Source organism: Lepidochelys kempii, chromosome 11, assembly GCF_965140285.1.
Source record: "Lepidochelys kempii isolate rLepKem1 chromosome 11, rLepKem1.hap1, whole genome shotgun sequence".
Lineage (NCBI taxonomy): Eukaryota > Metazoa > Chordata > Testudines > Cheloniidae > Lepidochelys > Lepidochelys kempii.
In genome coordinates this window covers 45,047,898-45,062,280 of record NC_136390.1, presented here as the reverse complement: position 1 = coordinate 45,062,280, position 14,383 = coordinate 45,047,898, and the positions used below count along the sequence as shown (strand labels likewise).

The 14,383-nt window shown below is 39.3% G+C and overlaps 1 protein-coding gene across 1 annotated transcript in view; it reads left to right on the top strand.

Moving 5' to 3' along the window:
* TTN (titin) overlaps positions 1-14,383 on the top strand; it is a 468,698-nt gene that overhangs the window by 440,385 nt on the left and 13,930 nt on the right. Inside the window, exons 312-332 of the mRNA XM_078847988.1 lie at positions 118-414; positions 522-1,109; positions 1,198-1,500; positions 1,635-1,931; positions 2,690-2,977; positions 3,090-3,389; positions 3,493-3,795; positions 3,927-4,232; positions 4,344-6,110; positions 6,220-6,516; positions 7,603-7,890; positions 7,986-8,285; positions 8,368-10,434; positions 10,538-10,840; positions 10,927-11,232; positions 11,322-11,612; positions 11,738-12,037; positions 12,131-12,436; positions 12,710-13,015; positions 13,116-13,397; positions 13,727-14,320. Coding sequence (XP_078704114.1) covers positions 118-414; positions 522-1,109; positions 1,198-1,500; positions 1,635-1,931; positions 2,690-2,977; positions 3,090-3,389; positions 3,493-3,795; positions 3,927-4,232; positions 4,344-6,110; positions 6,220-6,516; positions 7,603-7,890; positions 7,986-8,285; positions 8,368-10,434; positions 10,538-10,840; positions 10,927-11,232; positions 11,322-11,612; positions 11,738-12,037; positions 12,131-12,436; positions 12,710-13,015; positions 13,116-13,397; positions 13,727-14,320 — 10,089 coding nt within the window. The remainder of the gene's footprint in view (positions 1-117; positions 415-521; positions 1,110-1,197; positions 1,501-1,634; positions 1,932-2,689; positions 2,978-3,089; positions 3,390-3,492; positions 3,796-3,926; positions 4,233-4,343; positions 6,111-6,219; positions 6,517-7,602; positions 7,891-7,985; positions 8,286-8,367; positions 10,435-10,537; positions 10,841-10,926; positions 11,233-11,321; positions 11,613-11,737; positions 12,038-12,130; positions 12,437-12,709; positions 13,016-13,115; positions 13,398-13,726; positions 14,321-14,383) is intronic.

Genomic DNA, 14,383 nt, shown 5'->3' with positions numbered 1-14,383 from the left:
TATAGATTCCAAGTAAAATATATACTTTTCTCAATTCAAATGATATTCTTGCCAAAGTAAAAAAGAAAATGTGTGTTGTATTAATTATCCTGTTATGTTGAATCTTTTTTATCTTAGAAAAACCAAGCCCACCAGAAAAGCTTGGAGTAACTGGTGTCACTAAAGACAGCATTTCTCTGTCATGGCTGAAACCAGAACATGATGGTGGAAGCAGAATTGTGAGCTACCTCATTGAAGCTCTTGAGAAAGGACAGCAAAAATGGGTTAAATGTGCAGTTGTAAAGACAACTCATCATGTTGTCCACGGTCTCAAAGAGAATGTTGACTATTTCTTCAGAGTGTCTGCAGAAAATCAAGCTGGTCTAAGTGATCCTAAAGAACTCCTGCTCCCTATTACAGTGAGAGAACAACTGGGTAAGTCTGCTGACATTAAAACACATGATGAAATGTTTGCACACATTAAAAAAAATCAATTTTAAAACCTCACATTTGTAATGTTTTGGAAACGTTTTGTTTTTCAGAATCTCCTGAGATTGATATGAAGGGCTTCCCACATAACACTGTGTACATTAGAGCGGGATCGAACCTAAAGGTTGAAATTCCAATTTCTGGAAAACCATTGCCAAAGATGACATTAGCCAGAGATGGTGTTCCATTGAAAGCAACCATGAGGTTTAATACAGAAACCACAGCAGAAAGTATCATCATTAACCTTAAAGAAAGTATGGCTGGTGATGCTGGTAGATATGACATCACTGCTGCCAACTCCAGTGGAACCACTAAATCATTCATTAACATTGTAGTGCTAGACAGACCAGGTCCTCCTGTTGGTCCTGTTGTTGTTAGTGATATCACTGAAGAAAGCGTAACTCTCAAATGGCAGCCACCGCATAATGATGGTGGAAGTCAAGTTACCAACTATATTGTTCTGAAAAGAGAAACAAGTACTGCTGCTTGGTCTGAGGTGTCTGCAACAGTTGCTAGAAGCATTATTAAAGTCATGAAGCTAACAACAGGAGAAGAATACCAATTCCGTATCAAAGCTGAAAACCGCTTTGGAATCAGTGACCACATTGATTCACAATGTGTAACTGTTAAGCTCCCATACAGTAAGTCATCAGTTTCTCACATAACATTTTGTTGTTGCTTTTAATTTTTTTGAAATGATATATTAACTGCTTCTTTTAATGTCTCTAGCAACACCTGGACAACCTTCCACACCATGGGTCACCAATGTCACCCGAGAGAGCATCACTGTTGGATGGCATGAACCAGTCACTAATGGAGGCAGTGCAGTCATTGGATACCATTTGGAAATGAAAGATAGGAACAGTATTTTATGGCAGAAGGCGAACAAGACCCTTATTCGCACAACTCACTTTAAAGTCACCACCATCAGCGCTGGACTTATCTATGAATTCAGGGTTTATGCAGAAAATGCAGCTGGCATTGGAAAAGCAAGCCATCCTTCTGATCCAGTTCTTGCAATTGATGCTTGTGGTGTGTACTTTGTAGGGGGGGAAATCAACATTTTCAGTAATGTTTTCACTTAATGTTCTTTCCTATACAGTAAGCCAACAGACAATGCTAGTACTGCTTTTAATTATTAATACTGTTGTTTTTTCTTACTGTAGAACCCCCAAGAAATGTTCGTGTCACAGATATTTCCAAGACTTCTGTCAGTCTTTCTTGGACAAAACCATCCTATGATGGCGGTAGTAAGATCACTGGTTATATTGTCGAGAAACGTGATCTTCCAAATGGCAGATGGACAAAGGGCAGTTTCACCAATGTCATTGAGACTCAGTTTACTGTATCTGGACTAACGCAAAATTCTCAGTATGAATTCCGTGTCTGTTCTAAGAATGCTGTTGGTTCCATTAGCAATCCATCAGATGTTTTAGGTCCTATCACGTGTGTTGATACATATGGTAAGAGTTTTGCAATTACATAATAATATTTTGTGATACTTCAGGGCTTAAAGTCAGAATTGTTTCATATAACTAGTGCTTGAATCCTAGTCTTTAGAAAACAATTGTAAGAAGCTGAGTTTAAAAACTGGAGGGCTAGCATAATGCTCTAAGCACTGGGTTTGCATTATCTAGCCTCTCTGGACAAAGATTCAATCTGAACAGAGCTGATTGAGCCCTTCATCTTCCCAATGTAGATAACTTGAGTTCCATACAATTGACTGTGTTTGGGCCACTTGGACAAGACCTGAGAAATTGAGATTGTTTTTGCTGTGTGTGGACATTAAAGATCGTGACACTTTTCATAGGAGCAGAGGTTTGCCCCAGTGTCCTTGGCTAAAATGTCCTTTCCCCCAAATGTTGTGCAGTGTTTGCTGCACCATTTGTCCTCCTACCTGCAGTCCTCCCCCAGAGATGTGGATGATTTTTAGTAGTGATGTAATTAATGTATTATTTAACTTGCAAAGAGTTTGAGAATTTTTTGGACTGAAATGTGACATATAGCTATGACCTGTCTTTTTTTTTCCTATCTGCATATCTAAAACACCTATGACCATAGTATCTAGGCACTGCCAAGTTTTGCATAGTGTATATTACACAATGCCTTATATTAATTACCACTATTATTATTGCTTAATAAAAATATTGGTATGGTTTTGAGTCCTCTGAGTGGTTTGAAATCTTTATACCATTTTGATTTTTTTTGTTCCTCTTTTAAGGTGCACCTGAAATTGATGTACAACCAGAATACACAGATGTGGTGAAATACAAAGCAGGTACTGCAGTTAAGCTGAAACTTGGCATCTCAGGAAAGCCTATACCTACAATTGAATGGTTCAAAAATGGCAAAGAGATACAAACCAGTGCACAAGTGTCTATTGAAAACACAACAGACTTTGCATCTATACTCATCAAAGATGCAATTCGTTTTAACAGCGGAAACTATGAATTAAAATTAAAGAATGCCATGGGTTCAGCATCAGCTCACATTAGAGTGCAAATACTTGGTATGTACTGAATTAGAATAATAGTATTATTGTATTAAACTAAAATGTAATTTATATGTATGTATGTATGTATGTATCTATGTATATGACTCATTTCTCCTGTCCTCAACAGACAAGCCAGGACCTCCAGGTGGGCCTATACAGTTCAAGACAGTCACTGCTGAAAAAATTACCATAATGTGGGAACCTCCAGTAGATGATGGTGGTGCAACTGTAACACACTACATTGTTGAAAAACGTGAGACAAGTCGGGTAGTATGGTCTTTAATTTCTGAAAAACTAGAGGAATGTGTCATCACTACCACAAAACTCATCAAAGGAAATGAGTATGTGTTCCGTGTGCGAGGTGTGAACAAGTTTGGAGTTGGTGATCCACTGGAATCTGAACCAGTTATAGCTAAAAATACATTTGGTGAGAAACATGTATATTAACTAATACAACTGAATAGTACTGAATGTTTTAGTTTTAATGGTATTGAACTACTGTCATTTTTTCTCTCTTTTTTTTTTTTCAGTTACACCTGGACCACCTAGTGTACCAGAGGTCACTATGATAACCAAGCATTCAATGACAGTTGTCTGGAACAGGCCAACTGTAGATGGAGGTAGTGAAATAAGTGGATATTACCTTGAGAAACGTGACAAGAAGAGTCTAAGTTGGTTCAAGGTTATTAAAGAAACTATCCGTGACACCAGACAGAAAGTAACAGGACTAACTGAAAACAGTGAATATCATTTCCGAGTTTGTGCTGTCAATGCAGCTGGACAAGGTCCATTCTCTGAAGCTTCTGACTTCTACAAAGCTGCAGATCCTATTGGTAAGAAATAACTTAGACACACACATCTCATTGTTTAAGGGCCAAGTAAGTTATAATGGGCAGACTTTCATGGGATTGTCTGGGAATAACTGAGGATAAATGTTATGATTGAATTTTAATATCTTTTACAGACAAACCAGGGCCACCAGTTAAGCTAAAGGTTGTGGATACTACTAAGACATCTGTCACCCTGGGCTGGACTAAGCCTGCCTATGATGGAGGAAGTGCAATTACCAGCTATGCAGTGGAAAAGAGAGAAGGAGAGCAGGAAGAATGGTCTGTAGTCAGTGCTAGAGGAGAAGTGAGAACAACTGAGTATGTTGTATCCCAGCTTCAACCTGCAGTCAATTATTATTTCCGTGTGTCTGCTATAAATTGTGCTGGGCAAGGAGAGCCTATTGAAATGACAGAATATGTACAAGCTAAAGATATACTTGGTATGTACCTTTAATTGATTTAATTATCATTTTTTAGGGTTTTGGTATTTCAAATAATTTTATATTTTGTTTTCCAGATTATTCATATTTTATTATTATTTATTTCTGCAGAGGAGCCAGAGATTGACCTGGATGTTGCTCTCAGAACCTCCATTGTAGCTAAAGCAGGTGAAGATGTACAGATAATGATTCCATTCAAAGGAAGACCTCCTCCAACTGTCATATGGAGAAAGGGTGAAAAGAATCTTGGAACTGATGAAAGATACAACATTCAGAACACAGAATCATCCACATTACTTACTATTCCTCAAGTTACTCGGAATGACACAGGAAAATACATTCTCACAATCGAGAATGGAGTTGGTGAACCAAAATCTTCATTTGTGAATGTTAAAGTACTTGATACACCATCAGCCTGCCAGAAACTGCAGCTTAAACATGTTTCTCGTGGCACTGTTACACTTATATGGGAGCCACCGCTCATTAATGGTGGTTCTGAAATAACAAATTATGTCATTGAAAAAAGAGATGCCACCAAAAGAGCCTGGTCTACTATTACAACAAAGTGTTCTCATACAACATTTAAGGTAACTAACCTATCAGAGAAGACTGCATTCTTCTTTCGAGTTCTTGCAGAAAATGAAAATGGATTGGGAGAACCTTGTGAGACTTCAGAACCAGTTAAACCTGCGGAAGTACCTGGACCTGTAAAGGATCTGGCCATGAAAGATTCTACAAAGACTTCTGTTACCTTACAGTGGAGCAAACCTGACTTCGATGGTGGTAGCATTATATCAGACTATGTTATTGAAAAGAAAATGATTGAAGAAAAAGAATGGTCACATGCAGGCATAAGTAAGACATGTGAATTTGAAGTTGAAAAACTTAAGGAGCTTTCTGTCATGGAATTCAGAGTATCTGCTAAAAACGAAAAAGGATTGAGCGATGCTGTTACTGTTGGACCCATTACAGTAAAAGACTTTGTAATAACACCTGAAGCTGACCTTTCTGATATCTTTGGAGGACAAATTGCTGTAAGAATTGGCCATAATATGCACATTGAATTGCCATATAAAGGTAAACCCAGACCAACTATGAGCTGGCTCAAGGACAGCATCCCTCTTAAAGAAAGTGAACAAGTTCGCTTCAAGAAAACTGAAAACAAAATAAGTTTAAGTATCAAGAATGTGAAAAAAGACAATGGTGGCAAATACACCTTAATTCTTGATAATTCAGTTTGCAGAAAGTCATTTACCATCACAGTCATAACTCTTGGTCCTCCATCAAAACCCAAAGGACCCATAAGACTAGATGAAATCAAAGCAGACAGTGTTGTTATGTCATGGGAGGCTCCTGAAGACAATGGAGGAGGAGAAATCACTTCATACAGCATTGAGAAGAGAGAAACTTCACAAACCAATTGGAAAATGGTGTGTTCTAGTGTTGCTAGGACAACTTTCAAAGTTCCTAACCTAGTTAAAGACACTGAATATCAGTTTAGAGTTCGTGCTGAAAACAGATATGGAGTAAGCCCACCACTTGTCTCAACAGACGTTGTAGCAAAACACCAGTTCAGACCACCAGGCCCACCAGGCAAACCTATTGTGTACAATGTAACGGCTGATGGAATGACAATATCTTGGGATGCTCCAGTTTATGATGGAGGTTCAGAAATTACTGGATACCATGTTGAAAAGAAAGAAAGAAATAGCATCTTATGGCAGAAAGTTAATGTTTCACCAATATCTGGTAAAGAATACAGAATTACTGGATTGATTGAGGGCCTGGATTACCAATTCCGTGCATATGCTGAAAATTCTGCTGGCGTAAGCCCAGTTAGCGAGCCAAGCAAATTTACCTTGGCTGTGTCTCCAGTAGGTGAGTAAACAAGCACTTCACTAAGACAATGTATATATTGTCATATATTGTTAGCCATCATGAAGGTTTATAATAAAAATAATCCTGTATGCAATTATTTTCCTTTCAGACCCACCTGGCACTCCTGATTATATTGATATCACCAGAGAAACTGTCACCCTTAAATGGACTGCACCACTGCATGATGGAGGCAGTAAGATTGTGGCCTACAGCATCGAGAAACGGCAAGGAAGTGATGACCGCTGGCTCAGATGCAATTTTATTGATATCAGTGAATGTCAATATACAGTTACAGGACTTAGCCCAGGTGACCGATATGAGTTCAGAGTGATTGCAAGAAATGCTGTCGGAACAGTCAGCCCACCATCACAATCTTCAGGCTATATCATGACCAGAGATGAATGTGGTAAGCATTATTTATTAATAGTTTAGTATGTTACACTTGCATTTTTATATGGTAGGTTCTAAATCCAGCTAAGCACCTGGCTGGCACCTTTTAGCTTATATTGGTATATGAGCTGCTGACTGGAGAGGGAGTGTATTCCACTCCTCCCAGGAGCAACAGGCTTTCCCCACCTCTCCCTCCCACTCCACGCAGAGGTAGAGCAGAGTTAGACGCAAGACCAGCATCCAGCAGGGATCCATAGGATTTAACCAGTTGCTACATTTGGGGCCACACAGGAGTTTTTCCTTAAGCATTTTATGAGGAGTTGTTTGCCTTCCTCTGCTATTGAATGCATCTTGGAATTCACAGTGGGGTCCTGCTCTGTCTATGCTACTGTATTAACATTTAGTTATGGTTTCGCTATTTTTCTTTGTTGCAACTTTGGCAGTAGTCTATTGCAGAAATATTGTGTTGTTTTAGCCATTGCTCCAAAACATTTTGACACATTTGAGAATGGGTGTAGGACGGGATTAGATCACTCACGGGGTGAGTTTGAGTAACCTCAGAGGTTTGACTGAGCCACTGTGGATAGGGGTTTGCAATTCCTCTTCCCTTTTGAGTCAGGCAGGAGCTTCTAACAGCTGTGGTGCCTTACAGGTGTTCACAGTAATTAAGCCTGATTACAGGGACTAAAGATAACTTTAAAATAGAGCCAAAGGCCTTAATTTGAGGTTCTGTGGTTTACAAGTGGCAGCTGCAAAGATATGTCTGTCTTAGGTTAGGTAATGGTTTTGTTGCTATGCAGAATTTAGAAATGCAAATTGCTAAAATAGCTCAGCATGTTGCACCAACACATTTCAATTAATATTTTAACCTATGGTTTAATATGATGGCGAGTGGATTAACATAGAAAAAATAATTCTTAGGATATAAAATTTCAGATAGGACAGCTTACAATATAATATTGATCCCTACATTTTAAAAATTCTGAATTTTCTAATCAGAAGAGAGAGTCTATATATGCCTTTATTATTGTTTGTTTAGTAGGAATGAATACCTTGATAAATATGACTGAATGTATATACTTTATTTTATCTTTCTTCTTAGTTCCTCCAACAATTGAATTCGGTGCTGAGCACTTTGAAGGCCTTACTGTTAAAGCTAGAGAGAGCATTAGACTTAAGGTTCTTATCAAAGGCCGTCCAGTACCTCAAGTGACTTGGTTTAAGGATGGAAAGGAGATTGAAAAGAAGATGAATATTGAAATAACAAACGTTATTGGATATAGCACTATCTTTGTTAGAGATGCCACTCGGGACCATCGTGGTATATACACCGTAGAAGCCAAGAATGCATCAGGCACCAAAAAAGCAGACATTACAATCAGAGTACAAGGTACTTTGTAGATATTTTTAGTAAGCTATTCTTAAATATTTACATTGTAAGTGGCAGCACAAGTAAATTATAACTCTGATGCTTTATTATCACAGATACCCCAGGAAAAGTTGGTGGACCAATACGATTCACAAATGTTACTGGAGAGAAGATGACATTATGGTGGGAGCCTCCAGCTAATGATGGCTGTGCTGCCATTACCCACTATGTGATTGAAAAACGTGAAACCAGTAGGATTGCCTGGGCATTAGTTGAAGATAACTGTGAAGCCTCCAGTTACACAGCACTTAAATTAATAAAGGGCAATGAATACCAGTTCCGTGTCTCTGCAGTTAACAAGTTTGGTGTTGGCAGGCCACTAGAATCTGATCCAATTATAGCACAAATACCATACAGTAAGTTTCCTTTATGTCTTTAACAAATTACGCAAATACCAACTTTTGTTGCATGTTTTCTAAGCTGTTTTTCATTTTGCAGCTGTTCCTGATGCACCAGGTATGCCAGAGCCTACCCATGTAACAGGAGACAGTATCACACTCACATGGGCTAGGCCAAAATCCGATGGTGGAAATGAGATCAACCAGTATATCCTGGAAAGAAGAGAAAAAAAGAGTGTCCGCTGGGTCAAAGTATCCAGTAAGAGAGCCATTGCTGAGACAAGATACAGAGTAACTGGCCTGACTGAAGGCAATGAATATGAATTCCAAGTTATGGCTGAAAACGCTGCTGGAGTAGGACCTCCAAGTGCTGTCTCAAGGCTGATTAAATGTAGAGAGCCAGTAAACCCACCAAGTGCGCCTACTGTTGTAAAAGTGACAGATACATCAAAGACAAGTGTAAGCTTGGAATGGACCAAGCCAGTTTTTGACGGCGGCATGGAAATAATTGGCTACATCATTGAAATGTGTAAAGCTGACTTAGGAGAGTGGCATAAAGTCAATGCAGAGACTTGTATTGCTACCAAATATACTGTCACCGACTTAGAGGCAGGTGAACATTATAAATTTCGAGTGAGTGCTGTCAATGGTGCAGGCAAGGGAGAAAGCTGTGAAGTCCCTGCTACAATCCAAACAACTGACAGACTGTCTTCACCTGAAATTGATATTGATGCAAACTTCAAGCAGACTCACATTGTCAGAGCAGGTGCAACTATTCGGCTGTTTATTGCCTTTTTAGGCAAACCTGTTCCTACTGCTACATGGTCTAAAGCAGACTCAGACCTTAGCCTGCGTGCTGACATTCACATAACTGACTCATTCAGCACGTTGACTGTGGAGAACTGCAATAGAAATGATGCTGGCAAATACGTCTTTACTGTAGAAAACATCAGTGGTAGCAAATCTATTACATTTACTGTCAAGGTACTGGACACTCCTGGCCCACCAGGTCCTATTACCTTTAAGGATGTGACCAGGGGTTCTATTACTTTAATGTGGGATGCTCCTGTTTTGGATGGAGGTGCCCGCATCCATCACTACATTGTGGAAAAGCGGGAAGCAAGCCGTCGTAGTTGGCAGGTAGTGAGTTCAAAATGTACCCGTCAAATCTTTAAGGTCACTGATCTTTCAGAAGGTGTGCCATTCTACTACCGTGTTTCAGCAGAAAATGAATATGGTGTAGGCGAACCATGTGAATTAACAGATCCAGTTGTAGCCACCGAGGAGCCTGCTCCACCAAAGAGACTAGATATTATTGATACTACCAAATCTTCTGCAGTATTAGCTTGGCTGAAACCTGACCATGATGGTGGAAGCCGTGTCACTGGATATCTTCTTGAGATGAAACAAAAGGGATCTGACTATTGGGTTGAAGCTGGTCAAACTAAACAACTTACTTTCACAGTTGAAGGTCTTCTAGAGAACAATGAATATGAGTTCCGGGTCAGGGCAAGGAATGATGCAGGCTACAGTGAGCCAAGAGAAGCTTTCTCTTCTGTTATTATTAAAGAGCCACAGATTGAACCAACAGCAGATCTTAGTGGAATAACTGGACAACTTATAACTTGCAAAGCTGGAAGCACCTTTGCTATTGATATACCAATTAGTGGGCGACCAACTCCAAAAGTAACATGGAAACTTGAAGAAATGAGACTCAAGGAAACTGATAGAGTGACCATCAAGATAACAAAGGATAGAACTACATTGATTGTGAAGGACAGCATGAGAGGTGACTCTGGCAAATATTATTTGACACTTGAGAACACAGCCGGTGTGAAAACATTTGCTGTCACAGTGGTTGTCATCGGAAGGCCAGGTGCAGTTACTGGCCCTATTGAAATATCATCCATTTCTGCTGAATCCTGTGTATTGTCATGGAAAGAACCTGAAGATGATGGTGGCACTGATATTACAAACTACATAGTTGAGAAACGGGAATCTGGTACAACAGCATGGCAGCTGATAAATTCCAGTGTCAAACGTACACAGATCAAAGTCACTCATCTCACTAAATACATGGAATATGCTTTCCGGGTCAGTTCAGAAAACAGATTTGGTGTCAGCAAGCCCGTGGAATCCACACCAATAGTTGCTGAGCATCCATTCGGTAAAAACAAACATACACACATACATATTTTAAGAAATTATTTTTTCTGGTTTATGTAATTAGTGGCAATATCTAACTTTTTTCTCTTGGTTTTTGCAATCAGTCCCACCAAGTCCACCTACCAGGCCAGAGGTCTATTCTGTGTCTGCCAATGCCATGGCCATTCGCTGGGAGGAACCATATCATGATGGTGGCAGCAAAATCACTGGATACTGGATTGAAAAGAAAGAGCGCAATACCATTCTTTGGGTGAAGGAAAACAACGTGCCATCCTTTGAATGCAACTACAAAGTCACAGCACTAGTGGAAGGTCTGGAATATCAATTCAGAGTTTATGCCCTAAATGCTGCTGGTGTGAGCAAAGCTAGTGAAGCTTCCAGACCAGTAGTGGCTCAAAACCCAGTTGGTAAGTGTATCTTTTAGAGTATATTTGTTCTTTACTATTTAAGCAACAACGGAATTAGATTTTTCATTTTACATTGTCTCTTTCAGATCCACCAGGCAGACCAGAAGTAACAGATGTCACAAGGTCTACAGTGTCATTGAGCTGGTCTCCGCCACTTTATGATGGCGGCAGCAAAATTATTGGGTATATTATAGAACGCAAACCATATAACGAAGCTGGAGATGGACGCTGGCTGAAATGCAACTATACCATTGTCTCAGAAAACTGCTTTACTGTGACAGCTCTTAGTGAAGGAGAAGAATATGAATTCCGTATATTAGCCAAGAATGCAGCTGGTGTAATCAGCAGAGGATCTGAATCTACTGGTGCTGTCACTTGCAAAGATGAATATTGTAAGAAACATTCTCCTGGGTCATTTAAAATATTGTATAGCTTGCAGTTTTAATACTATAATATTAATGTTTTTATCTCTTTATGATAGCACCACCAAAGGCTGAGCTGGATGCCAGATTGCAAGGAGAAATTGTGACCATAAGGGCTGGGTCTGATCTTGTTCTTGATGCAGCCATTGGTGGGAAACCAGAACCAAAGGTCTTCTGGTCCAAAGGTGACAAAGAATTGGACCTGTGTGAAAAGATCTCTCTGCAGTACACCAGCAAACGGGCCATTGCAGTTATCAAGTATTGTGACAGAAGTGATAGCGGAAAATACACACTAACAGTTAAAAATGCCAGTGGAACAAAGAAAGTTTCAGTCCTTGTCAAAGTGCTTGGTATGTATTTCATAGATAATGGTTTGCTGTGAACATTCATTAGATTTCATAATTATAGTTACAAAAAAAGAGAGAGAAGCTTTTCACTGACTACTATAATTACACCTTTGTTCATCCCTGCTCAGATTCACCTGGTCCATGTGCAGGCAAAATCACTATTAGCAGAGTAACCGAAGAGAAGTGCACTCTGGCATGGAATGTTCCACATGAAGATGGAGGTGCAGAAATCACCCACTACATTGTAGAAAGACGTGAAACCAGCAGGCTCAACTGGGTTATTATTGAGGCTGAATGCCAAACATTATCATGCGTGGTGACAAGACTTATTAAAAATAATGAATACATCTTCCGTGTGAGAGCTGTCAATAAGTATGGGTCAGGTGTTCCACTTGAAACAGAAGCCATTGTTGCTAGAAACTCTTTCAGTAAGTGCTTTCATCTTTTAGCTCCAGCATTTATGGAGTTTTCTCATATTTGAAAAAAAATCTGATTTTTTTCATATTTTTGAACACCAACAGCTATTCCATCACAACCCGGTGCACCTGAAGCAGTGGGTATTGGCAAGGAACACATCATTATTCAGTGGCTGCAACCAGAATCAGATGGTGGCAGTGAGATTAGCAACTATCTTGTAGACAAACGTGAAAAGAGAAGTCTACGCTGGACACGAGTCAACAGAGATTACACTGTTTATGATACCAGACTGAAAGTTACAGGTCTAATGGAACATAATGAATATCAGTTCCGTGTCACTGCAGTGAATGCTGCTGGGAACAGTGAGCCGAGTGACGCTTCTCAATCTATCCTGTGCAAGGAGCCATCATGTAAGTAGTTAAATTCAAAATATATTTTTAATACTTATTAAACATAGTGCCTCATAATTAACCACAATGACATTCCAAATAAGGGATCCAAAAGAATATTTGAATTCATTATGATCACCAGCATTGCAATGAATTTAAAATAAAAGTGATTATAGTTAATTTCAGATAAATTTCTAATCACTAATTATTTAGAATATTGTTACTAAATAAGGTCTTTTAAACTGTAAAATGTTCCCTGCAATAACATGAAATGTGTGTTCCTCTATTCCAAAGACACTCCTGCACCTCCTTCAGCTCCAAGAGTTGTGGATACTACTAGGCACAGCATAAGCTTGGCATGGACAAAGCCCATGTATGATGGTGGTGCTGACCTCTTAGGCTATGTTCTTGAAATGAAAGAAGAAGGCACTGAACAGTGGTACAGACCACACACTACCACCACCTTAAGGAATGCTGAATTCACAGTGACTGCTCTTAAAACAAGCCAGAAATACAGTTTCAGAGTTGCTGCCACAAATGTGAATGGTATGAGTGAATTCAGTGAATCATCAGCTGAAATCGAACCTGTAGAAAGAATAGGTAATTTGAAAACCCACATTTTTTTTATGGAGAGGTTATATTTTTCTTTAAAACTATTCAAAGATGAATTCATTCTGTATTTCTCTCCTCTCCCCATCAGAAATACCAAACCTTGAACTTGCTGATGATCTAAAGAAGACTGTCACTGTCAGAGCTGGTGGTTCTTTGCGCCTAATGGTGTCTGTATCTGGCAGACCACCTCCAGAAATTACATGGAGCAAAGAGGGTGTTGACCTTGTAAATCGGTCTATTATAGACACTACAGAGAGCTACACTCTGCTTATTGTGGATAAAGTTAATCGGTATGATGCTGGCAAATATGTGGTTGAGGCTGAAAATCAATCAGGCAAGAAATCCGCAACAGTCGTTGTTAAAGTATATGGTGAGTATTGTTACTATTACATATTGATATTGCACTGTACTTAAACATGGTGTTTTACAGACAGAAGGAAAACGGTGTTTGCTGAAAGGAGTTTACAATTTAAGTAGAACCCAGAAAATAATGATAAAAGACCATGGCGGGTGAGGTGGGAGAGGAGGGGAGGAGGAGGAAGGAAGAGATACAGTAGAAATCAAAGAGAAATATGTTTCTAAAGGATGAGTTCATCTATGAAGTTCAAATCCTGATGTCTTTACTTAGCCAAAATTCAGTAATTACTCAAATCAGGAACAGAGCAAATAGGAAATAATCCATTTTGATTTTGCGTTTAGATACACCTGGCCCATCTGCCACAGTGAGGGTTAAAGAGGTGTCGAAAGATTCCGTGACAATTTCTTGGGAAATTCCTACTATTGATGGTGGAGCACCAGTTAACAATTATATAATTGAGAAACGTGAGGCTACCATGAGAGCATACAAGACAGTAACTACCAAATGCAGCAAAACATTTTATAGACTTACAGGACTTATAGAAGGAGCTATGTACTATTTCAGAGTGCTGCCAGAAAATATTTATGGTATTGGTGAACCTTGTGAAACATCTGATGCAGTACTGGTGTCGGATGTTCCTATGGTACCTCAGAAACTGGAGGTAGTTGACATCACTAAATCAACTGTAACTCTTGCATGGGAGAAACCACAACATGATGGGGGCAGCAGACTGACTGGCTATGTTATTGAGGCCAGCAAAGCTGGAACAGAGAAGTGGATGAAGGTTGTGACACTGAAGCCTACAGTCTATGAGCACATAATCATCTCACTAAATGAAGGTGAACAGTATTTGTTCAGAGTCAGAGCACAAAATCAGAAGGGTGTGTCGGAACCAAGAGAGATTGTCACAGCAGTAACTGTACAAGACCAAAAAGGTAGGTATAATAGTTAAAAGGACAGGTTGAGGACTACTCAAAATATGTGACATTTTATTTATA